Source organism: Palaemon carinicauda, chromosome 31 (assembly GCF_036898095.1).
Source record: "Palaemon carinicauda isolate YSFRI2023 chromosome 31, ASM3689809v2, whole genome shotgun sequence".
Taxonomy (NCBI): domain Eukaryota; kingdom Metazoa; phylum Arthropoda; class Malacostraca; order Decapoda; family Palaemonidae; genus Palaemon; species Palaemon carinicauda.
This window is the reverse complement of record NC_090755.1, coordinates 35,629,627-35,657,457: the sequence shown is the minus strand read 5'-3', so window position 1 is coordinate 35,657,457 and position 27,831 is coordinate 35,629,627. Positions and strand designations below refer to the sequence as shown.

Genomic DNA, 27,831 nt, shown 5'->3' with positions numbered 1-27,831 from the left:
TTCGAGCTTTTGCTCAGAGAGTTTATGCCTCAACTGAAAAGGAGTACAATTTAACCATAAAAGAAACACTTTCTGGTACAACTCAGGAACATAAATGGTGGTCTACCCTTAAATCTGCACTCTTTGGTGTAGATGCAACAGTTCCTCCTTTACTTAAACCAGATGGCTCAGTCACTCACTGTCCAAAGGAAAAGGCAACCCTTTTGGCTGATGTTTTTGACAGTAAACAGAGTAATGAAAAACTTGAACTACCTCCTTCCTGTTTTCCTGAGGCTAAACTAACTAGTTTAGCTTTTCGATCTCGTGAGATTAAAGCTCTGTTGATGGACCTTGATGCTTATGGAGGTGTAGACCCAAATGGTATTTTTCCTTTGTTTTTTATAAAGACAGCAGATTTCTTAGCTCCAAAGTTATCTGTTATTTTGCGCAAGTTAGCAAGAAGAGGAGCTTTTAGCACTAGTTGGAGAATTGGTAATGTTACTCCTCTATGTAAATGTGTTTGTGGTAGCTCAAGTCCCACTGATTACCGCCCAATTTCCATAACTCCCATATTATCTAAAGTTTTTGAACGTCTTCTGGCAAAACGTCTTAATAGGTTTGCTGAAGGTAATCATCTACTCCCTAGTTTGCAATTTGGTTTTCGTAAAGGCCTTGGAGCATGTGATGCCCTTCTTACAATCTCCAATGCTGTACAGAAATCCCTTGATTGTGGTCAGGAAGTTCGTATGATTGGCCTTGATTTTAGTGCTGCCTTTGACCGTGTTAATCATGAGGCCCTTGTTTTCAAACTGAAACAGTTGGGAGTGGGTGGGTCGTTTCTTAGCATTATTATTGATTTTTTAAGTAATAGATCTCAAAGAGTTGTTGTTGATGGGCACCATAGTGATTATAGGAATGTGATATCCGGTGTTCCACAAGGTAGTGTTCTTGGCCCATGACTTTTCATACTATATACACATGACATGTGGTTTGGCCTAGAAAACAAGCTTGTTGCATATGCAGATGATGCTACTCTCTTTGCATCAATTCCATCCCCTGAATGTAGATCTAGGGTTGGTGAATCCCTTAATAGAGATTTAGCTAGAATTAGTGCATGGTGCAAATTATGGGGTATGAAGTTGAATCCTAACAAAACTCAAAGTATGATTGTAAGTAGGTCAAGGACGGTGGCTCCTCAACATCCGGATCTCAGTATTGATAATGTTTCTTTAAATATGTATGACTATTTCAAAATTTTAGGTGTGATTCTCGACAGTAAATTTACTTTTGAGAAACATATAAGGTCTGTGTCTTCTTCAATTGCACAAAAAATAGGCTTATCGAGAAAGTCTTTCAAGATTTTCGGTGATCAATCTATTCTGAAGAAGTGTTTTAATTCATTCATTCTACCTTGTTTTGAGTATTGTTCTCCTGTCTGGTCTTCAGCTGCTGATTCTCATCTTAATTTGTTGGACAGAAACTTACGGTCTATTAAATTTCTTATTCCTGATCTAGATATTAATCTCTGGCACCGTCGTTCAATTAGTTCATTATGCATGTTGCATAAGATTTTTCACAACTCTGACCATCCTTTACATTCAGATCTCCCTGGACAATTCTATCCTGTTCGTAATACTAGGCAGGCAGTTAATTCTAATAGCCAGGCCTTCTCCATCACGAGGCTCAATACTACGCAGTACTCTAGAAGTTTTATTCCAGCTGTTACCAAGTTGTGGAATGATCTTCCTAATCGGGTGGTTGAATCAGTAGAACTTCAAAAGTTCAAAGTTGGAGCAAATGCTTTTTTGTTGACCAGGCGGACATGAGTTTTTTATAGTTTATTTATGACATACAGTATTTGTTTTTGATGTTGTTAATAGTTTATATATGATATGTCTGTTTTGACGTTGTTGCTGTTTTTGGAATGATTTATTGTTAATTTGTTCTCTTCATTTATTTATTTCCATATTTCCTTTCCTCACCGGGCTATTTTTCCCTGTTGGAGCCCCTGGGCTTATAGCATCTTGCTTTTCCAACTAGGGTTGTAGCTTGGATAGTAATAATAATAATAATAAAAAAAACTATTGTTTTTATCAATTGCATATAACTATTTGAAATATTATAAGATGATTTATGGCATACCCAAACATAACTAATCTCTAATATCTACAACAATGCTCTAATCTATAATTTTACAGTTTAATCAAAGAAAGTAATTCTAAAGCATTAAATAAATTGAGTATAAATGCCTAGATAGAGTACTTTGTTGAAATCATGGAATGACAAAATAAGTTACAGAATCACAACATCAACTGTCCATTGAATCTGTGGTTTACTGTTAATATTACATGATAATTAAAACTTTGGGGAATTCTAAATTTCTTTAGGAGCATTCATCAGCTAGATGTGGGGGTTAAAATTTCTTAAACCTCTGTTTTTCCCGTTCCCAATTCTGTATAGAAAAATAAAACCATGACAATGACCAGTCTGGAAATACAGGTACAGTACCTAAAAATGCATAGCAGTGAATCTTGGTTCATATTGCCCTTACATAATATAAGGAACAAAATTTTCTTGTTTTTCTGGAGTGACTCAACAAATTTGAGAAAACCTTAGAAAATATCTTATTGTAGGAATGATACAGCCCTTACTGTAGATACAATGCCAGCTAGTACCAAAGATAATTGGACGGAGAGGAAATGCAGTTATATCCACACTATAGCTGATATATCTCCTCTTGAGGAATGACATATAATAAAGTGGCTGCAGAGCAAACAGCAAGTTTATTATGGTATACTGTACGTCTAATCGTGTTGTCATTTCACAGTTAATCACAAGTCAAAATGTTTATTAATCCTTACAGGACACAATTTACTGTGTATATTCTTATACTACTAGGTTCAATTTCTTGATGGGTTAAAAGTTAACTCATCTTAATACGGCCATCTATAAAAGGAAGACATCATTTCTATCAATAATCAGCTTAAACTACAGCAGTAAAAAACCTAAAATAATATGACACTCCTTTAGTAATAGTCATTACCTTCATTGTAAATGTTTACTTAAAATTTCTCTTAAATAATTAAAGAGAAGAAAAGTAAAATCCTAAATGCATTTAATTATTTGCATTGCTATGAAGTCACTGGATCTAAAAAAAAATAGAATTAAACTGAAGAAAAAATTTGCATCAGACTTTGCACTGCTTCCAATAAAGAACCAGGCACTTGCAGATAGAATTGTTATATTTATCACAAAAAGCTGTGTAGTGAAGAAACGATGGTTTACATTGAGAGTATCTTACATCCTCAATGTCAATGCCAAAAACAATTACTTATGCAATAACAATCCACTCAGACAGTTTCAAATTCCAGTAATTATGATAATGAAGAGAGCTACTCCCTGATCAACTCATCTGGTATTATCAAATATTCTGTGAACCTTAAAAGAACAGTTTTACTTTGCCAGTGGCAAACAAACTTATTGTAACTGGTTTACTAACAACCAATTTCTTAAAGAGAATCAACACAGAAAAGAAGCAAATGCCCTTTAAAATAAGTGAGAAACTCAACTTGTAAGTGGCATTTCTGTGAATCTTTGGTAAAACAGACTACAAAGCCTGTAATATCCCAATAAAAGTTGGTAAATATTATTTGGAGATAACAATGTAATCAAGATTCTATACTTGGTAGACTCTGATTTATAGAGATGAACTTCCTTAACAAGTACAAATACATTGCACTTTCCTAACAAGTACATATGTATTGTACTTTCTTACAAAGTACAACCGTATTGCATACTCATCCTGTGGTAGATGAGAGAGAATCATTCAATTTTCAGACAAAGAAAACAAATGTATCAATATTTACCTTTCCCCTTCAAAGCATTATCCTTTGGTTTGGGTTTGAGTATAGGCAAAGCAGGTACTTTGAAGACAACTTTTGATGACTTTTCCTTGTCTTCTGCATTGGAATCCTTTTTGGTATCTTTAACAGATGTAGCAGCTGCAGATGCTGCTTCCTCTTCAAGTGCAGCTGAAAAAATGTGAATAATTTATTATTTACATGACATGAAAAAATAAGAGGAAAACATGAGGACAGGGTAGGTATGTGATGCAAACAACAGCACGAATTTTTCCTATAAATGTATTAAACATCCGCTTTGAATAGTTGCCTATTACATGTTATTGCACGTTTGGAGAGAAAGACCTTTAAATAACATCAATCACACAAAATCACAAATTAGAGGTAAATTTTCCAATTGAGAAGATATTCCAACCAGGTCATAGGTTTTATAAACTCAAATCAACCAAGTTTACATAATATAGTAATGAATGTGAAGTCCGTTATTTGGCTAGAGACCAGAAACTTCATAATTGACAGAAGACTCTGCACCATAACAACTGCAGACAACACTTCCAAGATAAATCCAAGTTTATTACCACTATCTTTTGCAATGTTTCCATAACCAATAACTCAATAGCAAAATAAATAATAAACATTTTACTAACTAATCACTGATTGTTAGTTATACCCAAATGATTACATCAATCGAAAAGGTTTCCAGCTTGAATGTTTTGTCTAAAAAGAGGTACAAATTTCTTTTCTGGTAACAGATGTGATCATTTTAAACAGTTACACTTTTGTTTTTATTACGGAAATTAGACAAAAGCAAACCACGCTAAAAGGACATGAAAGACAATGCTCTGAAATAAAGTTACTCAAAAAAATATGTTTGGATACTGAAAAAATGAATTTTCACTGACATACTACATTTCTATTCCCCAATTACACAAAATGTGTTTCGTTATTTAATTCATACTGATCGGCAATTCGACAATTTGTAAAGTTTTATAGATACCAAAGAAAAAGAAATTGACCACCTATAAATTTTGAAATTCAAAAATATTAAAGCAAAGCAAAGTTTACATTCTTCTACACTTTACTATATATCGTGAATATTACTAGCCAAGCTACAACCCTAGTTGGATAAGTAGTATGCTATAAGCTCAAGGGCTCAAGCAAAAAATAAATAGCATAGTGAGGAAAGGAAATAAGGAAATAAATAAACTATATGAAAAGAAATAAAAATTTAAAATAATATATTCTAAGAACAGTAACAACATTAAGACAATAAAATATTCGAAGAACAGAATACAACATTAAAACAGATCTTTCATATATAAACTATAGAGAGAGACTTATGTTAGTCTGTAAAACATAAAAACATTTGCAGCAAATTTGAACTTTTGAAGTTCCATTGATTCAACGACCCGATTAGGAAGATCATTTTGCAATTTGGTCATAGCTGGAATAAAACTTCTAAAATACTGTACTGTGCAGTATTGAGTCTCATGATGTAGAAGGCCTGACTATTAGAATTAACTGCATACCTAGTATTACGAGCAGGGTGGTATTGTCTGGAAAGATCTGAATGTAAAGGATGGTCAGAATAATGAGAGAATATCTAGATCACGAATAAGAAGTTTATTAGACCTTAAGTTCCTGTCCAACAAATTAAGATGAGAATCAGCAGCTGATGACCAGACAGGACAACAATACTCAAAACAAGGTAGAATGAAAGAATTAAAACATTCTTCAGAATAAACTGATCACCGAAAATCTTGAAAGACTTTCTCAATAAGCCAGTTTTTTATGCAATTGAAGAAGACACACCTAATCTGTTTCTCAAAAGTAAATTTGTTGTCGAGAATCACACCTAAAATTTTAAGTCATACAGAGTTAAATAAACATTACTAATGTTAACATCTGGATGTTTAGGAACAACTGTCCTCGGCCTACTTACAATCATACTTTGAGTTTTGTTTGGATTCAACTTCATACCAAATAATTTGTACTGTGCACTAATTTTAGCTATAATCTCTATTAAGGGATTCAGCAACCCCAGATATATATATTCAGGAAATGGAATTGATGCAAAGGGAGTAGCATCATCACCATTTGCAACAAGCTTGTTTTCTGGGCCAAACCACATGTCATGTGTACATAGTATGAAAAGTAATGGGCCAAGAACACTACCCTGAGGAACACCAGATATCACATTCCTATACTCACTATGGTACACATCAACAACAACTCTTTACAACCTATTGCTTAAAAATTCAGTAGTGATGCTAATAAAAGACCCACCCACTCAAAATTATTTGAGTTTGAAATCAGGGGTCTCATGATTTGTACAGTCATAGGCAGCACTGAAATCAAAGCCACGTATGGAAACTTTCTGACCACAATCAAGAGATTTCTGTACAGCATTGGAGATTGTAAGACCAGCATCACATGTTCCAAGGCCTTTACGAAAGCTAAATTGCAAACTAGGGAACAGATGATTGCCTTCCGCAAACCTTTTGACGTTTTGCCACAAGACATTAAAAAACTTTAGATAATATGAGTTATGGAAATTGGCCGGTAATCAGTTTGAATTGAGCTACCACAAACACATTTACATAATGGACTCTCCATCAAGTGCTAAAAGCTCCTCCTCTTAAAAATAAATTTTAACTTCTCTTACATTTTTGCATGATATACTGACATTTCTCAATAATTTTCAAGTACTATACTATTATTTATTTTTTTACGCAGAACAAGGCAAGTCTTTGAAATTTGAGCATCAAATTCTTCAAATCAAATCTTTAAATGGCATCCGTGAACTTGGGTATACATGTATTCCACCAATATGGATATTCTGTCATTGCTTCATATAAACACAGCAAGTTTCTATGCAGTATTTTTAATATAATGTTCTTTAAATGCTGCAACCACATAATCTTTTGATCTGTGAAACTGGCTCTGTGTTGCATAACGATTTGGACACCTTATGTTTTTAACAAGGAACAAGTTTATTCTATACGTCAAAAAAATACCTCACTCGCATTCATTATTCTTGTAAAAGAAATGCAAACCATAGCATGGTACCTAATCACCCACTAAAAATTCCCCACATTAAAAAGGCAGAATTCTTTATGATATTGGTGGTGTACTTTGATGCAAAGCCCTTCAATCACTGGGGTATTTGTATCCTCTTGGCAACATTATGAATAACGTGAAAAGAAAATTTATCACTAAATATGTTCTCAGTTATTTCTAATTTATTGGATATTATGTTTTCAAAATGTCTTTCACTTCTACTTCACAGCTTTCGTGATAACCTACTGGAAGCATCCCTGCCTGGCGCTCGCCGGACCAGGGTTCGACTCCTTTGAACTCGATAGATTTTAGCATTTGTGACCTCACTATCCTTGTGAGTTAAAAGATGGAGGGTTTGGGGGAGCCTGTAAGTCTACCTGTTGAGTCATCAGCAGCCATTAACTCGCCCACCTTGGTCTGGGTGAGGAGGGGCTTGGGTGGTGATCATATTTCCATATGGTCAGTCTTTAGGAGATTATCCTACTTGCTATGGCAATGTCAGTCCCTTGCCTCTGCCATTCATGAGTGGCCTTTAAACATTAAACCTTTAAATAAGAGAGGGAACCCCAAGATCTTTCCACAAACAATGTTGCTTAGTTCTCAATGAGACATTTCCAACTGAGATGGGATTTTCTACATTAAAAATCTTTACTGGAATTGATTGTTGTCTCACAAAACTCTCTTACGATAAAGTTGTCTATCTTTCTAGTAGTCTTTTTTGTCTTTTAGAACTTTCCTTTTTGTTACAGTGAAGTATCAGTCATTCTTTTTGACAAACCGGGACCATAACGAAACTATACTTTTAGTGAAGCCCATATCTTTGTCTATGGTTCTTCACACATCATATGGATTTCTTAGTCCTTTCTAATCAATAAAAATTCAAAATATGGCATACAAAAATTAAAAGGAAGGGACATGACATTGAACTCCTCTTACTACCTATCCAACAATGGTTTTCTAGATGAGGACTCCCCTACATCTCCCACACCAATGCCAGATGTACAATAAAATCCGAATACTTCAAATAGTTAATACTATATTACAACTAATAAAGTAAAAAATGCAGACTTGTTTGATCTTCTCTGGACACCCTTGTTATCTGTATCTCTAATATGAATGTCAAGATCTGTTAAAGAAATTAATAAGAGTGGCTCAAGATAAGAAACTCCCTTAGGTTAATTTCTACTTCTGGAAGGGGTAAAATAGTAATTCTTTGATATTGTCACAGGACTGAATAACTGCCAAATTATTAGTGAGTAAATGGTGGGATAGCAGAAAACAATGTGGAAAGATGAGAGTACCTAATTAATTTTGACCCATAATGTGTCCCAACTCTCTCAATAACATGTTGAAGTAGTATGGAGTGAAATACCCCCCAGAAAACAACACATGGAGGTTTCATGGAATACCCAATGATCAGCATCAACAACATTAGCATGTGAGATGTTCAACAAACAGATCATAAACACATGCCTTGCCCTTTATTAAATCATAATCCTGAGAATCAGTAAAGTGTAGACTTCCAAGGTAACTCAAATATTCAAAACTGAAGTGTGTTTCTTAAGAGACTACTCTGAAGAAATGTATTTACCAGTTCCTCCTGTCACATATATCCAGTTCATAACATGATCCCAGAATTTTATGGCTTACTGAGTCTCAAGTCTTCCACAAAATTCATAGATTGGAATGAAAAAAGTAGACATTACTTAATTAGACCGATCAGTATACTAATTTGCACATTGAAGTTCCACAAAAAAATTCATGGTACGAAGAGATATTTAGATGTTTTTGCTTCGTATCATGAAAAAACCGTCATGATACGAAAACTGATTCGCCTGGACGCCGAGAAAATAATTAAAAAATTTGTGCGCCGCAAAACAGCAAACTCGCCACCATCGCCCTGCTCTCCCATTGGTTATCTCCTTACACTGATGCTAGTTACTGCCCTAAGATCCTGCTCTCCTATTGGTCAGCATTTTTTCCATCATGCATCTACGGATCGGTGTTCCTCGATCATTTTGTTTCGGCACCACCATATAGTAGTTCACATTGAATTCCCATTAGCGATTTCACTTTCGCTCTTAATAGTTATCCTGTTGTGTTATTCAACTCATACATTACTAGCCATGGGTCTCAAGAATGTTGCTGATGTTCAAGGAAAGAAGAGGAGGATGTTTTCCATGGAGACAAAGCTTGACATAATCAAGAAGTATGAGGCTGCCATGTGGTTAAGTGTAATAGCTGATGAATATGGCCAAAATTCGTCAATGATAGGCACCATCCTTAAGCATAAGGAAGCCATCAAAGCAGCAACACCTTCTAAGGGTGTGACTGTCTTCTCTAATAAGAAGAGCCCAATCCATGAATAGATGGAGAGACTACTTCTCCTCTGGATTAAGGACAAGGAAATCGCTGGAGACACTATTACCGAGATGATAACCTGCAACAAGGCCAGCGCCATTTTTGGTGATCTCGTGCATGCTCAGGCCGAAGATAACACCGGGGAAGGGACATCACAGCAGGTATACCCAGAGTTTAAGGCTTCAAATGGGTGGTTTGAATAATTCTAGAGGTCTGGCATTCATTGGGTGGTGTGGCACGGGGAGGCTACAAGCTCGGACATAAAAGCGGTCGAAACCTTGGCTAATATGTTTGATGAGTTGACTATCAAGGAAGGCTACAGATCCAAGCAAGTCTTCAACTGTGACAAAACTGAGATCTTTTGGAAAAAATGCCTCATCGGACGTATATCACAGAGGAAGAGAAGAAGCTGCCTGGGCAAAAGCCTATGAAGGAAAATAAACTCCTAGAGTATTCCTTTATCAAGGTTCTCTACCATCCACCTAACACTACCCCTCTCTTCCATGGACCAACAAGTGACTTCCAACATCAAGACGCTCTATACAAAAATTCTCTTCAGGAAATGTTTCAAAATCACTGATAGCACAAACCTCACCCTGCATGAATTTTGGAAGGAGCATTTGGATATTGTGATAAGCCTCTGACTCATCGATCAAGCTTGGCAGGTGGTTTCGAGGCGTACATTAAACTCTTTGTGGAAGAAGCCGTGGCCTGATGACGTCTTCGCATGGGACTTCGAGAAATTTCACATAAGCCTAGCTGAAGCCGATGCCAAACATGCTGACGATCCTAAACCTGTTCCGCAAAGTGAGGTTGAGGAAATTGTATCACTCAAGAGGTCGGTGGGTCTGGTCATCGAGGACAACAATAATGAGCTTCTCAAGGAGCATCAAAAGGAGCTTATGATGGACGACCTAAAGGAGTTGGAGGGCATGCAAGAGAACATCATTCATGAACAGTTCTCTAGCAGTGGAGAAGGAGGAGGAGGGCACATCTACTACTATGACATTGGCAGAAATTAAGGAGATGCTATCTTATAATCATAAACTGGCAGATTTTGTAGAAAAGAAACACCCAGTAAAGGTTCACGCAGTTCGTCTGGTTGCACTGTTTAATGATGTTTGCCAGAATTATTTCAGGAACGTTTAGAAGAGCAGGCAGAAACGAGCTTCTTTGGATAGTTATTCTTTAAAGAGGCCTAGGTGAGGGAAAAAAAAAAAAAAAAAAAAAAAAAAGTGATGAAGAAATTGATAAAATTTAGAAAGTACATAAAGTAAAAAAATAAATTTGAAAATTAGAAAAAGGCAAAAGAGAAAAGAAATTTAATTTATTTTTCGTAAATTTAAGTGTTAATGTTTTCTGCCATTTGCTAATGAATTTCGTAAAGTTAAGTGTTCATGTTTTCTTCCGTTTGTCCTCCTGTGCCACCACTTTCGCTTTTGGACATCGCCTCACTCGAAAGGTAAGGTTTCACATTTCGTTATTTTCCATGTATTATTGCATTCAAATGTACAGTATTTGGCTGTATTTTGTTGTGGTTAGTACAATATAGCTTTATTATAAAAGTTAATGGAGTGTTTTTGTAGGGCTTGGAACGATTTACGTGATTTACATGTAAAACTGCCCTCATTATACGAAAAAAATCACGATACGAAATCCACTTCAGAACTAATCAATTTCGTATCTAGTGGTATTACTATTCATAAAATCTATGATCATGCAGAACTTATTGAGTCCACCCAGGAGCCTCCCTTGAAAGCTGGTAACCCAAAGGCCTAGCAACAGCAAATCCAAAGGAGAAGAAGCAAGAGCTCCCACTACAACCTTTCTTGGAAGCTGGTGACCCGAAATTCCAGTCACAGCTAAATCCTGAGGCTATAGCGTAAAGGATGTACACCGTGGGTAGTGCTGACCATAAAGGGAGAAGATCGATGTCTTTACTATTTTAGCTATAAGCAAAGGTGTCAACGAGAGACACAAGCGTACGTAACGAATCAAGGCAGACCAGAAACTTACTTAGTGGAACCATGACTTGGATCTAACCTAGGCAGCAAAATAGTCATCGATATGTCCCCAGATGGATACTTCAAGAAAACCAAAGCCTTCTCTCAGGAGTCTTAGTTGTCCTCTGATTCAAAGTCTAGAACATGGACAGAGGCCTAATCCACTATGTCCCTATTTCCAAAACTCCTTACTGATAAAATTAGTAGATCAAGACTAATAAGATCTCCAAGATCCTTACTGAATAAATAATCAACAGGCCCTGTGAAATTACAAAATACTTTCATCCACATTGAAAGGAGGAAACAGCCTTGGCTTTTGTGTGTTCCACCTCGGGATCTGTATTCAGAGCAGAAGTGATCCACTTGAAACAAATGGAACAGTTTTCAAGGTCCAAAGCCCTACCCCAATCAACAAAACATTCACAATACACCCAACAACACTCATGAACCCATTTCTGCTTAGCTGGTTTATCATATTCCACCCAGAAGCATTCTGATTTAATGTCTTTCAGAATATTTCAAATAAAATATAACAGAATATTTCAAATAAAATATAACAGAATATTTCAAATAAAATATAATTAAGAGGAATTACCAAGGTCTAAGGGTTAAATTGTGAAATGCAAGCTCTGGGTAGTATTCTCCTATGAAATAAATAAGTGAATACAATAATCCCTTGCCATATGGTGGCTCATCATCGCACCATCAGTACATTTACAGAAGGCTCCCCAACTTATAAACACCTAACTTACAATCATTTAGATACAAACACAAATCCAACTGAAAATAACATATATAAAATAAAGAAATACTATAATGATACAATATCATATCCTACAATACAGTGTGCAAAACGACATTTGTAATTACCGGATATCTATTTCATATGAAACCCAACTATTTGTTGACGTTTGCAGCTGGAAATCATAGGAATAGGAATCAGGTTAGACCTACCCGAGGTAAAAAATTAAAGAAATTTAACTTACAAACAGATTCTTGGAACCCTTTAAGTTTGTAAATTGAGGACCTTCTGTAAGTAAGTTTATATCAGGGACTACTCAGTACATCATGGGTTTCTGTGGCAGATAAGTATTTTAGACTTTAAACATTTCAGTCGTAATACAGTATAAAGATTTTCAATCCTAAAAATTAATATATTAATAAATATATACACTACAGTATATTACAATACTGCACTATGTAATGCATTAATTAAAATAAATAAATAAAATAAACAATGAGTATTGTAATGAAAATCTCATATACTGTAGGTTAAACAAAACTTAAGAGGCAAAGGATGTGGCCTAATTTGCCAACATGATTTTTTAAACGGTACGCTATTAGCTAATAGAGGAGAGAGAACCAGTCAGCACATGGTGTTCAGTATCCTGGGCAATGATTGGGTCAGTGACAGCAGTATCACTCTCCTGCCAAATACAGCACTGAGCATGCAGTACTCCACATTGTCCAGCTTGCTTTTCACATACATAAGAGACATCACTTCACATCTTTCTTGGTGTTGAATGGTGGTGTTTTGGATTTGTCTATAAATTTGTGAATTTATTTTGAGCATGATACCGCCAAAATGTTCTGCACCTTTCAAGTCTTTCTGCAGTGAATCCAAGCACCAGAAGATGCTTTCTATAACAGAGAAGAGGATATTCCTCGAAATGCTTATGGAAGGAAGAAAGTATACAGATGTGGGCTACCATTACAGTATCAATGAATCTACCATTTGTTGTACAATTGAAAAATATAAAGACAATGGCAATGTAGCTTTAAACACGAAAGTCAGAAGGCTGTTAACTTCCCACAAAATGGCATCATAAGAATGGAGTCTGCATAATCCATTTGGATTCAACTGCTGGAACAACAACACTGGACTGGATACAACCACCATACGCAAGAAGGCCATGCAGCTGTTCGGCAAGTTTAAGGATGGTGGTAGTGATGACCCAGAGTAAGACCATCTCCCACAAAACCAATCAAATTTAGGACCATTAAGGGCTGGTTTGAAAAATTTTAAAGAATGTTCAACTTAAACAGTATGTTTCTGCATACAGAAGGTGCCTCTGCTGACAAACCTAAGCAAAATGCCATCATTAAGGAAAAAAAAAAAAAGAAGAGACATTAGAATGAACAAGTTTCTAATGTGAATGAGACTGGCCTCTTTTGGAAACATACCATTTCAGAATTTCATTATGAAAGAGGACGCAAGAGGCCTAAATTTAAAGCGTAAAAAGATAGTCGCAATCGTGTGCAAATGCTGCAGGATTTATGATAAAACCAGTGCTTATTTTCAAGTCCAAAAAACCTAAGGGCCCTCAAAAACAGAAATATGCCCCAACTGGATGCACGACTATAAGTTAGTGTAACAAAACCACTGACATCAGATTAGTTTACTCGGTGCTTCCGTATGAAATCCATCGGAGATTTCAAACATTTTACCAGAGAAGTGAACAAAAACTAGCAAAATAAGAACAGTATATTTGTATGTAATTACCTAATCATTTGGAAAAATTAATTAAACCATCTGTTCAGTGCTCATATAAATTTAATATTTGTTAAAACCTAACTGAATATTCTTAACATAAGCAATTTAAGCCTTTTACTCTTTTATCAACTTTTATAGATTTACACATTTCATGACTAACCAAACGTTATACCTACTGTAAGTCAACTTCTACCATCCTACAGTCTGCTATGACAACAACCATTAATCTTTCACTCCCTGTCCAACTCAAGATTTGGTTTCCACGCCTGTATTGTTAATTTTCAATTTAGCGTAGACTCTGTTCTTAAATTGTATCCCCCACTTTACATGAATTTTCCCCACCTTGCCTGGTGTGCGATCCCCAGAGAATTCTTGCTACATATGGCTAAATGTTGACCTGCACCCTCTTAACATCCGACCTCCATTGTTTTTAAAGCCTGTTGTTAAAAAAGATGCAACTCTTGGACCCCCAGGGAAATTAATGCGCTTTCGCTATTGTTAAGCCCTTCCAAGATTTGTAGAGATTACACATCTCCATTAATGTTTTCTTCATTTGTTAAAAGTGGTAACATCTGCATTTTCAAACCCTTTATCTCTCTCCACTCCCCCTCTTGGCAGTATCTACCCAGTGCACTCAATTTTCCGGGATCGACCACCACTTGGATCTTCCTGGCCAATGACAAATTTTCAAGGCAGGCCTCACAGTTTCACCCCGCCAATCTCTTGACGGATGGATTCTGCCCCCTCGGATATCCCTCCCACCTGACTCATGAAGGGAGACGACCTGCTTTTCCACTAATAGAAGTTTTTGGCTGGTGGCCACGAGAAGTTTTAATGGTTGGCTCCTAGACAACTGAGACTGGGGCCAGAGTTTACCCTACAAGTCCTCACTCTGGTAAAGCCCATAAACCAGTCTAACCATTCCTTCCCAAGTAATCCATATTTAAGCAGTTTTCTTGTGTTTATTGTTCCTGCCGTCAATGTTAAGGTTTTTTAAATAAAAGGACAAGTAGAAACTAAAAGTGTGTGTTATTTTCATACTCTATAAATAGAAGAAAAAACCAGTAAACTTACAAATAACTATACCTCAATAGGAGATTACTTAAGAGATAAGTACTAGTTATATTAGCCCCCATGGTCCTTCGTGCTTGGAATTGCAAACACCCCTCAGGAGTTACTAGATAAAATGTTTAAGTGATGTGTGAGGATTGTGTGCAGTCTAGACCCTATGATCAGAGGAAGAATTTATTCTCTAGGTCTATAAGATGTAAGTCAGTCCTAAGGGTGTGTTGGCTCACTAAAAAATATTTCTGGCACAGCTTCATTCACCAAGGTAAAATTCATCTTGCCAAAAAGAGACTGAGATTCAAAATGGTTCTCCTAACGGAAAATTCTAGAGGTAACGTACTTGACTTGTTGTGTTAGGGCATACAAATCTAATTCTTACCGCCAAAAACCATATCGCTGATCCAGCCATACAGTATTTGCATTTCTAATGGTTTCTACATGTAAAACTTCCAGCAACACCTGATCGAAGCTATGGAATCAGACATCATCTTGCTGAAGGAGTAATGGTGTGAGTACACCATCGCAACGTGTCTCCAAAATATTTGGATGACCATAAACGAGATTAGGAAAGAAATTTTGAATGTGAGCTGGAAGAAATTATGGCCACAAACAGTCTATGACTATAAAGGATTCTTTCCTGACAAAATCCAACCCTTGGCAGGTAATAAGGCAGTGAGGATGGCAAAATTGCAGAGAGGAAATGGCTTTGCCGATATGACTACCAAGGACATCAATGACATGATTGAGGCCCACTTTCTTTTAACAGATGATCTGAGATGAAGAACAAAGAGAGAATCCTATTGAAGAAAAAAGAAACGAGCTTATCACAAAAATACCTCTATAAAATCTACTTAAGACAGAAAAATAAAGCACCAGCAACTGCCCATTACTATGTCCATCAGAAAAATTGAGAGAAGATAAGGGTTGCACTCCAGCAAAAATAAAAATTATGCACAAGGACAAAGATGAAGACAAAGATATTGAACCAGCTGATGAAGTTCTTGCTAAAGCTGTGCCTTCAGAAGAGTGATAAAGCTCTTCTTTCCTGTACATTACACTTATCTCATCCTAGTCATCAACTACTTTTTTTCAGCAATGCATAGCTAATCGTCATCAATCAAGTTATAGTAACCCCAGAGGTAAGTGTACAAAATTTATTTTTTCTGTAACATGTAAAAATGTATTTTGCTGTGCCGTACATTCATCTCATCATTGTCATCACCAACACTAGTCAATATTGCACAGCAAAGCATCATAATATAATGTGCAGTATCTTCACAGATAAGTGTATCAAATCTATTCTTTTTTTATTATTTAAGAATGTGTTTAATTTAGTCTAAAACAGGTTTGAATTTAAAATGTTTGAGTGTGTAGGAAAGGTTTATAGGAGAGTGGAGATCGTTTATGAAAGCTTAAATATATAAAAATGATAAAACTTTACTGTACAGTATTGTTTTTACTTGGCTGATTTTCACCTATGGAAGGACACCTTGGATCATAATACCAACGATAGTCGAGGGATTATTATAAACTATCTTTCAAACAGCATCCTATAGGGACATATTCCTTTTTAGCATGTAGTAACTTAGCACACCAACATCACTCAAATTTTAATACAAGAGAAAGGAAAATTGGTCCAGAACACTTCAACTGGAAATAAGAGGTCACGAACAGCTCACAATTAACTTTTTGGACTCAAGCCATGTCGTCCTGATGGAAATTCCTCAAAGGCAGCATTCTACTTGGGATATTTCTGCGAGTGATATACCAGAGAATTTTACCTATAAAGGTATTACAGGGTTCTATCCCCTACAGCGAAGGTCTTGAGATATATCGTGTATGAAACAGGGACGTGTACAAAACAATCCACGGCTATCCTTCCATGAAGAGTTGACCTTGTCTTGAAGGATACGGGATAGGATTGGATACGTGGGTGATAGAGCCATTACAACTCTGATCCCAGTGTGCTGGAAACACATCTGCTATTTTAACAGATTTGCTTCGGGAGTTTCTGCTTGTTTTCAAGTTTTTCAGGGTGCTTTTGAGACCAGGGATGCTTCTGCTTCTTCCTCATTGCGTAAGTTGAGTACCAATTGCTTTTGTGGCGGAGAATTTCACGTCTAAAAATCTTGTGTTTTTGTGATATGCATCCTTTAATTGTGTGTGGCACACGCATGGCCGAAGCCTGTGGCTCATGTCTCCAAATTGCTCAGAATTCCAAATTAATTCTTATCTAGTCTTATAAAAGTGTGTTAAATGTATTCTTTTACAACTGTGATATGATTATAGGTTAGACTTTTGCCAATTTTTGCATGCTAGTCCTTTATCAGTCTTTACTTAGGCTAACCCCTACACTTAGCCCTTGACCAAGACTTGCTAATATGTACAAATGCACCCTCACCTACCATGTAACCACTTGTTCTCTTGAGGCCGCCACCCCTCCCTTGATATTGATACGTCATAGTAGGGAGCTGCCCCCTCAAGGTACCCCATGGAGCAGTGGATGATGTTTTACAGTTGTCTTTGGGCAACAGTACTTCCCCTATCTATTTAGCCTTAGTGTCTGGCTAGGTGGCACTGGTTGTGGGGACTTGTTCCCTGTGTCTACACTCTCTTGATCCCTTAGAACAAAACCAACCTTGTTCTAATACTGACAGGTAGACATTCCTTTCATGTTGACTTACATATTTGCTAGGCTTCCTTTTAGTTTTTTGGTAAGCTGGCAGCCAGTTATGAGGACTCATTCTCTATGCCTACTTACTATAGATCCCTTGGAATGACATTTAATAGTTCTAATACTGCAGTTAGGTCTTCCTGTCCTACCACTTTACCAATTTCTATGTCTTCCTTCCTTCCCCCTTCCCCTTCCCTCCCCCCTTGCTTTGCTAGTTTTGTCCTGCTTGCTGTGAAACCTAATTCCCTTCCAGTCCAGTTTCTCTGACATCTGAGGTATCCTCAGTTGCTATATAAATGGACAGGATGGCTTTGTGTCATCTAGTCTGGCTCTCGGTGGAAGAGTTATTGATCCTACCCTGGGTTAATTCTCTCTCCTGCCTAAGATTAGTTGTCCCTTCCCCTTTCTAGTTGGGCCATAAATTTTTCACAGTCCATGGAACTGCAATTCCTTTATCTAGTCTGCATTCCTTAGCATCTGAGTAACCCTCAATCGATATATAAGCTAGACGAGCCTGCACAGTGGATTTTTTGTGGCCTAACCCTATCTATGCAAGGAAACTAGAGCACCTTGTGGAATCTCCTTTTCTGCCTTAGTAGTTGCCTGGTCTCTGCTTTCAGCTTCTCATCCTGAGCTATGTATCTCATGCTGTAGTGTCTTGACTCATTTGCATGGTCGGAAGCTCCCTGCCCTAAGTACTTACTATTTGGCCATACTTCCAATCCTGCCGGCTTTAGTTCTTCTGGCTTTGGATGTAAGTTGGGGATACCCCTCTCTCCTTTCATTAGATGAGAGCCTTAGGCTAGTCATCTGCGTCTATTTCCTCTTCCATATCTGAGGAATATTCTCCTCTAAAGTTGGTCGATTGGATACCTCCTAGTTGTCAGGATTTCCCTTGAATTTACGAATTCATGGTATCCTGGCAGTGTTATACGGCTCTCATTATATAAAGGGCTAATCCCCTTTCTCATGATTTAATGTTAACAACTAGGTTTTTTGCCAGATTCAATTATCTAATTCCTTCTATTAACCTCTACCTTTCCCCTTACCCGTGGTCTTTTCCATATATGATCATCCACTCTTTTGCTAACTTGCCAATGCCACTGGCACATTGTGTTGACATTCTTGAGGGTAATGTAAGGTCAGTTCAAAGAGCATGGTCTCTTGAAATAGCTGCCGCTTCAGGTGCACCCGCTGCAAGCTTAAGCAGCATGGTATGTGAATTTACCCCCTTGAATTGTCTTATAGACCGACTCTGGGGGAAATGGTGTTTTGTTAATGTGAACCTTTCTCCCTATTCTACCATGCTATTGAGTTCTTATGGAATCTTGAGCTATTTGGCATGACCTTCCGATGTGTTATAGTTTTAGCTGTAGCTTGTGTGGGTAGAAATTTTCAATTTAGATATAGTTTTGAAAATCTTTCTTTTAAAAATTTTTTCTGTATACAATATATGCAAAAATTTTCAATGCTCTATTTGTAATCATTGAAAATTTTCTATCTTTACAGGTTGCTGAAGACATGGAGTGTGCTAAGGTAACCTGCACCAGGCAGGTCAAGTTGCCTTGTGATCACAAAACTTGCTGGAAGCATGCTGATAGACATGTTTCCAAAAGTTCCTTTGCTATCTGGGAACCTACTAATTGCATTGTATGCAAGGACCTGATATATTACTGGTTTCCACACTACCAAAGTTTCCCAAGACAAGAAAGCAAGGGGGCAGATCATTCGACACTGGGTGAGAGGCTTCCAAAAGAGCTCTCAACAAGGTGCCCTTTACCTTCCTTCAAAGGAACTTAAGGACATCCTCTTCCCCAAGGCCAAGGTGACTGCTGTTTTCGGTCACCAGATACCAATGGTACAGCAGGACCAGGCAGATGCTGAAGTTCAGGATGCTCTTCAGGTGGTGAGCCTGGAGGCCAAAGATATATTGCTGACTACTTCTGTGACATCAGAGAGAGAGAGAGAGAGAGAGAATCCTGCTGCCTACAGAAGCCTCTGATGAGTCCCTGGATGTCCACCAGTTAAGTACAGCACTTAGTACTTCTTTGGCTCAATCGCCCATTCTTGTATCTGCTGCCCCTGCCTCCACCTCTACCCCTGTTCCTACTCCAAATACACCTTTGTTCCCTGGTTACTTGGAGTTTATGGCACCATGAAGGCATTCAGGGAAAATATCCATGATGCTGAAAATAAGAGGTCAAGTGTCCTTAGAGGCGAAGAATGAGGCTTTTCAGCAGGAACCTAAGTCCAAGGCTCCACCAGCGTCGAGCCTTCCAGATTGCTCAACGAAGAATCCTTGCCGCTATGCAGAGCATATAGCTCTAAATGAGGGATACCTCCACATCGCATCGGAGAAGGCATGGGATCTCAGCCTGTCTCCGACTTAAGAATTCTACCCCTTTACTGATAGTTATCCTTACTGCTATGTAAGGCTGAACTCAAACATCCATAAGGGATGATACAAGCCCCAAAGAAACTATCATCCTGGACCACAGCAAGGCTCAAACCTTATTGGTAAAGGAGCTAAAGACGGCAGAGTTTACCAACACCCAACTCTCGGCCTTTGGCAGGAAACAGGCCACCTTTATGACTCCCAATGATACTGTACTGTCTTTCTCTTTGCCTCAAAGAATTTAGGGCTGTGAAGAAAGCAGTAATCGAAGGTAGACCACTACCAGTGCTAGAAGAGTGCAAACCTGTCTCTCTAGCTCTTTCTTATGACTCGGACACCTTTACGATCGGGAAACTGGATAGGGACATTGGAGGCAAACAGTTCAATGAAACGTTGCCTAGAATTTCCGAATTCTTATTGAAGTCAGAATTGGAAGCCAAAGAGAAGCTATCTGCTTCTTTGTCCCACCAGTCATATTTGGAAATGCTGATTTGGAACTATTCAAAATCAGACCTCTTCCCAGCCCTGGTAAAGACTCATCTGGATACCTTCCACAGGGATCTGTATGTTTTCTTCTTAGCCCAAAGAGCCTTCAGAAAGCACTTCCTAGCTGCAGCCACTACTATAAATGAGCCTAAAAAGGTGACTGACTCAAACATCTGGGGGAAGAATCTTTCCTCAGAAGGTGGTCAAGGAGGAAAAGGATAGAATGGCTCAGGAGAATAAGAGCCTTATGCAGAAGTGGGGTATGTCCTCCAAGAGGAAATTCACCCACGAGGAAAGGACCTAAAATTAAAGGCAAGAAGCCTAGGAGACCCTTTCAAGGCAGGAAAACCTTTCCTGCCACGACAGCCTCAGTTGTTGTGATCCCCCAGACTGTGTACACGGTTCCCCAGCAGTATGTGACACAGTCTCCAGATTCCAACCCTGTCTTTGAAAGGGCCACAACAACATTTTGTCCGGTCAGAGCATAAGGAAAATATGCTAGTGGCAGAGGAAGGTCTAGAAGGGGCAGTCAATCTAAAGGCCGAGGAGGCAGAGGCAAAGCGTTTAAAGAGGCAGGTTCTTCAAAACAACAATGAGGAGCCTGCTGTAAGGGGAAGACTATCTTTCCAGGGATCAATGGGAGCTCGATCCTTAGGCTCACACCATAATCTCAAAGGGACTAGGTTGGATATGGAGATGGAAACTCCCTCAGTTCAAGAGGTTCTTTCAACCCACAACCCCATTCTTGGAAGATTATGTACAGGATCTTCTCCAGAAGGGAGTTATCCATTGCACAAAAACCATGAACTTTCAAGGACGGGTATTATGCGTGCCCAAGAAAGATTCGAACACTCTTCGAACTATTCTGGACTTGTACCCACTAAACAAATTCCTTCGGAACGACAAGTTCCAGATGCTAACTATCTCGCAAATATGGACCCTACTACCCCATGGGGCCTACAAGGCTTACATATTCGGAGCTATGCCCTTTGGGCTCATTATAGATCAAAGAATTTTCACAAAACTAGTCGAGGCCATTGTCCAACAACTAAGGAACAAAGGCCTTCAAGTGATGGTATATCTAGAAGACTGGTTAATCTGGGCTGCAATGAAGTCAGAATGTCTTCTACCAGCCCTAAAAGTCATGAAATTCCTACAATCTCTTGGGTTCCAAATCAACCTCAAGAAGTTCGGCTATCTCCAGCTTAAGAATTCCAGTGGCTAGGACTTTACTGGAATCTAAAGTCACAAACCTTTCTCTACCGCAAGGCAAGAGAAAGGAAATAGCAAAATTGGTCAGGTGCCTACTTCGATCGAAAGTAATCACCAGACATCAACAGGATAAAGTCTTAAGATCACTGCAGTTTGCTGCCGTGACAGACCCAATCCTAAAAGCAAGATTCAAAGATGCCAACAGAGTCTGGAGAAGAAAGGCATCAAATGCTCGGAGAGATCTTTGCCTCAGAACAGGGTTGGGGAGAACATTCCCCTACCAAAAAGATACAGGGTTAGTGATCAACCACATTTCAGAGGATCCATATCAACATTCTGGAAACGATGGCAGTGTTTTTAACTCTGAAGAGACTGAACCCAAAGAAAAAAAACACACAAAATTAGTTCTTGACAGCAAGACGATAGTCCACAGCATCAACAAATCTCCTCAGATCAACCATGTGATTTTAGACATTTTCACTTTGGCAAAGCGGAGAACTTGGAATCTCTTAGGAGTTCACTTAGAAGGGGTTCGCAATGATATGGAGGACGTCCTACCAAGATTCAAGCCTCTGGAAACAGAATGGTTTTTAGATGCAAAATGATTCTGTTTCATCCTAGAGTAAGTCCCAGAACTGCCAATAGATCTCTTTGCGATGAGCTTCAACAAGAACCTTCCCCGATATGTAGCACCAAACTTAAATCTGGAAGCGACGGGAATGGATACGATGTCACTGGATTGGAACCAGTGGTCTCAAATTTACCTCTTTCCACAGTTCAACCTTCCAATGAAAGTCCTAAACAAATTATGGACTTTCAAGGGGATTGCAGCACAAGTGGCCCTGAATTGGCAGAAGAGCAATTGGTACCCTCTTGTTCTGGAACTTAAACCTGACCAGATCCCTCTACCGTCTCCATTGCTATCCCAGGATGTTCAATAGAAGACTGTCTTCACGTCCTCTTGGATAAAGAAATACCTTCAGCTCATGATTTTCTCGCTCTAGTGGCTAAAAGAAAATTTGGAATTGCGAAAGAGAGAATTGATTTTATAGAAGAATACGAGTCTGCTACTACGAAATGGCAATACTTGTCTTCCTGGAAAAACTGGGTGGATTTCATTAAAGTACATCCGCCCTCTTTCATTATTGTGGACTTTTGTATTTCATTCTTTATCTCTTTACACAAACAAGGTTTAGCCTCTACAACTTTTGCTTCATGTACATTGGCACTAACTAGACATATAGCTTTTGCTTTTGATATTGAACTCAATAGGAGGTAATTCAATAAGATCGCGAAGGCTTGTGCTAAATTGAAACCAAATGCTCCTCCTAAGGCCATAACATGGTGGTTGGATAATGTCTTGCACTTAGCCTCCGCAATAGATAACGACACTTACTCTTCGAGGGATCTTACTCAAAAGTCAATCTTTTTGCTTGCTATGGCTTCTGGTGCTAGAGCCAGCGAGATTTTAGCCCTTTCAAGGGATGCTGGCCACATTGAATTCTTGGAATTGGGGAAGTAAATCTTTACCCAGATCCTGCATTTCTGGCTAAAAATTAACTTCCCACAAAACATTGGGGGCCCTTGGAAGATCATTCCACAAAAAAAGACCCTTCTCTGTGCCCCATGGAATGCCTTAAGGCCTACCTGTTAAAGATAGGTGGCCTTTAAGGGTGGATAACCTTTTAAAGGGGAAACAACAAGATCTAATCTCTCTTTAAAACAGCTAAGGTCCAAAATCACCTATTTTATCAGAAGGGCTGACCTCTTCCTTAAACTTCTTCCAGTACATGTCCTTTGAAGGCTCACAAGCTTATACAGGATGGAAATCTTCCAGTGTGTTTTTCAAACATTACTTACATCAATTGGAAGATATTAAACACTTTGTGGTGGCCACTGGCAGTGTAATTAAACAAGATTCTTAATGTTGTGCATGGATTCTTATGGATTGTATAATGGGACTTTTCCAGTCTACACAGTGCAAGTGGAATAATATTCTTATTTGCAGTGTGTGTGTTACACTATATAATTATATAGTGAAGAGTCAAAGGTGATATTCTCCTCTTATTATATAAAATATTATTGTGTTATTCAATTACATATTTCTGGGGTTGAAAACTTCTGTTTACTACACATTAAATGTACATATTGTTGCACCAATTATTGTTACATTTATAAATTTTTCAGAAAAAATATATGACTATAGTTCTTTTTGCATTTCCTTTATATGGACCTACTGTAACCAAACAAGAAAGCAGAGTACAGTACCTAAATTTTCAATCCTTTCTTTTTTAATGACTTCGGTCTGATAGACCATCTTGGACAAAGATTTAATAACAGTGAATGGGACTAAAGTTAATTCTTTTGTTCCTATGAAATTTACAAAAAAATAACTTGTGTTCATAGCTCGAACTGCTATGCGGAGGTGTTAACACACCTATTTCTGACACACTATTTATAATGGAGCCTTGTCCTTATATAATTAGTGAGAGTTCTAAGAACTCAAATGGGTTAAAAACTCCATCTGGCCACAACAGAGAATGTTAATTCTCTGGTACACTTCTATCAGGACGACGTGGCTCGAGCCCAAATCACCATTTTAAACATGGGAAAAATCTATTTTTGGGTGAGATAGCCATATTATCCTGATGGAGCTGCTGTTACTTTTCATCCCCTCGCAATTCTCAGAGTGAGGCCTCGCATCATGCGATGGCTGCTAATAGAATGGCGAACCAGCGAACATGTTTTCAGCATACTGGGATCGGAGTTGTAACAACTCTCTCGCCCACGTATCCAAATCCTGTCCCATATCCTTTGAGACGAGATTAACTCTATTCGGGGAAGCATAGCCGTGGCTTGTTTTAAACATGTCCCTGTTTCATACACGATATCTCTCAGGATATTCGCTCCAGGGGATAGAATCCTGTGATACCTCTATAGGTAAAATTCTCTGGTATATCACTTGCAAATATATCCCAAGTAGAAAGCTGCCTTTGAGGAACCTCCATCAGGATGACATGGCTATCTAGCCCAAAAATATATTTTTCCTACATTATATGCTTGCTGGTCAGATGAAAATAAATAAAATATGAAAATATCATAATTTGTAGTTTTTGGATTATTCCAGAGCTGCATTTAGTAGTTATATGTTGGGTGGGGACCATATAAACTTTCAAAAAAAAAATTGGTATGGAACAGCCTATGTCTTATGAAATAGTTTTAGCGTGAAGCTCTTTTACTTGAAAGTATGAACACTACTGTATAGCATATTTCAATCTATTCTCATCAATGTATTTATGTTATAACTTGGTATATATTCCGGAAGTTGGGAGGAAAATTAGGTTACTGCGTGAGACAAAACATACTGCAAAATATGGAAGCCTTGAAATGCTTTTTTTCAGAAACATTCATATCCTATACAATAATACTGCACCATACATCTTTAATGTAATCCAAGAGACCCTATATGAAAAAAAAAAAATTCAATGCAGATCAGATATTATCCTTATAAAATGACATACATTCCTTATGCACGTAAAAATCATAAACAAAGAAAAATACAACCTGCTATCATTTTATAAAGACCACTTACCTACCTAAATAAGCCTCAATGTGAAGTACAGATACTGTACAGTACAATTACATACAATACTGTATGTATAACAGTTGAATTGAATGTGTAGTTTTATCTGTTAAGAGAGACAGGAATGATACAATAAAGTGAGAAATTAGTTGTTGGCTAATATGAAACTGCAAATGTAGTTGCTACATGGATTTATTTTCACAAACCTGATGACAATGGTAGTAATTCTTTGACATCAAGATCAGGTGATAGTTAAGTAGACTATTTTTTTTTACTCTGACTAGGAACAGGCCTAATGTTTGCCGAGTAGTATTCCTTCCTTTGACATTAAAAAAACTTTCCTTCCATGTAGGAATGAATCTTCAACTCTATTAGTAACCTTATGAAAATTTTTGGCTGAAGGATCCTGGGACTCAAAGATTAACACACTCTTGGATGAATGGTAAAATTACAGCTGCATTTTTCTGAGCTTTAAGTTTCTTGGTTCTGGATCAAGTTAACTTTTTTCCATTTTCCATTACCCCTTAAACTCCACCAATTCTTTGTTTGCCAGTGGTTGCTTACGAGCCTTGAGTGACTGTTAAAAATATTCTTCTTTAAAGTCAGTTTCAAATTCATTACTAAGGACTGCTGAATTCTATTATATGGACTTTACTTGCTCATCAAAACTTCTAAAATACATGAACAAAGAGAGGGTACAGTTTTCTTCTCACAAACCACTCATTGCTGTTCAAGTCACTTCACCCTAAATAGTACAGTACTAATGTTTAACATTGCATCCCTTCCCAATCAGAATATAGAATATTCTTCTTGTCCTCTGCTGAAGTAGCATCAAATACCTGGTGTAAAGTATGCCATAAATTGTACCTCTTGAATATCACTATGATCCCTTGGGCCACAGGTTGTATAAGAAAAGTAGTATTGGGTGGCAAGAAAACAACTTCAATATTCAGCTACATGTCTTTCAGATCCATGGGATGTCAGGAGGCATTATCAAAGGTCAACATAACCTTGATATATATATATATATATATATATATATATATATATATATATATATATATATATATATATATATATATATATATATATATATATATACACACATACATATACATATAAATATATATATATATATATATATATATATATATATTATATATATATATATATATATATATATATATATACACACAGTGGAACCTCTACATACGATCTTAATTCGTTCCGGAACCTTCTTTGTATGTTAAAATAATCGTATCTTGGAGCAAATATTCCCATATGAATACACTGTAATTTGTATAATTCGTTCTACAGCCCTAAAACCAATGATAACTCCTTAATAAATTACTACACATAATTAAACATAACAATAATACAATTGCATTATATAAGATAGATGTATAAAAGAATAATTATAAAGAAATAATAAATAAATAAAAAAGGGGTTTTTATTGTCACTTTACCTTAGAGACCGGCCAACACAGGTGTAGAATTTGCTACGCAGGAGGACACAGACGGTCGGCGAGGAGGTAGAGATGGTGACTGCGATAACGTACCGTAACTTACTCTAACTTACACTATAACTTAGCTAATTTCTTTTTTTTTACATTTTTTTTTCTTTTTAATTTATAATTTTCATCACTTTCCCTTCAATTCAATATTAGTTTTCTTTGTTTCACTTTGATCCCCTTCGATAGTTTGACTGCTTTAATGGCTTCCTTCTGCTTGATGATCGTCGAGATCGTAGAAATATTACGGCCATCTTGTTTAGCCAGATCACTCACACGCACACTGCGCTCATGTTTTTCTATAATTTCTTGCTTCAATTCTAATGAAAGCATTGCCTTCTTCCTTTTATCACCACTACTAATACCTGTACCAAAACTAAGCTTCTTAGGACCCACGATTATACGTAAAATAAAAAATGAAACGTGAGAAAAGGAAGATAATAAGCACTGTTAATAACAGACCGAAAAGAAGACAACCACACGATGCGCACGAGAACTGAGAACCGACCGACTCAACGCTCAATGGCGTCCCTCCGACCTGCTGCCGGATCGGATGTTGGAGCATGACTTCGGGTGTCGAGACAAAAATTTTACTTCGGATGTTGGAACAATCGTATGTAAAGGTAATCGTATGTAGAGGTTCCACTGTGTATATATATATACAGTATATATTTACACATGTATATATATATATATATATATATATATATATATATATATATATATATATATATACACATAAAAATCACAGGGAAACATGATACTCAGATGCAAAAGAACCACTGGGAAAATGAAAATAGGAAATATAAGATTAAGTCCTGACTAGTTGCGTTATACTTCTTCAGAGGACTGATTTATTGAATGAGGTTTCTTTACATTTTATAGGTACAGTAAACATATGAACATACATACAGAGACTTAAAGAACAATGACGCTCCCATACCAGCTACCTGCACTGTTATCTGGTGTTTCCTGGGCGGAGATCAAACCTCATTAGAAACCTGCCTGAAAGGGTTATTTCTGGTGACCGGAATGACATACCTAATAATATAAAATAGTTTCGCTATATTGATGACAATGTGAGTGGCCAGGAAATAAAAATTAGATAATTTTTTTCTTAGATTGAATAGCTTGGTACCGTCAAT

At 37.4% G+C, this 27,831-nt stretch overlaps 1 protein-coding gene across 1 annotated transcript in view; it reads right to left on the bottom strand.

Annotated features, from left to right (window-relative positions):
* LOC137624395 (uncharacterized) overlaps positions 1-27,831 on the bottom strand; it is a 227,750-nt gene that overhangs the window by 150,505 nt on the left and 49,414 nt on the right. The window contains exon 4 of the mRNA XM_068355132.1: positions 3,846-4,010. Coding sequence (XP_068211233.1) covers positions 3,846-4,010 — 165 coding nt within the window. The remainder of the gene's footprint in view (positions 1-3,845; positions 4,011-27,831) is intronic.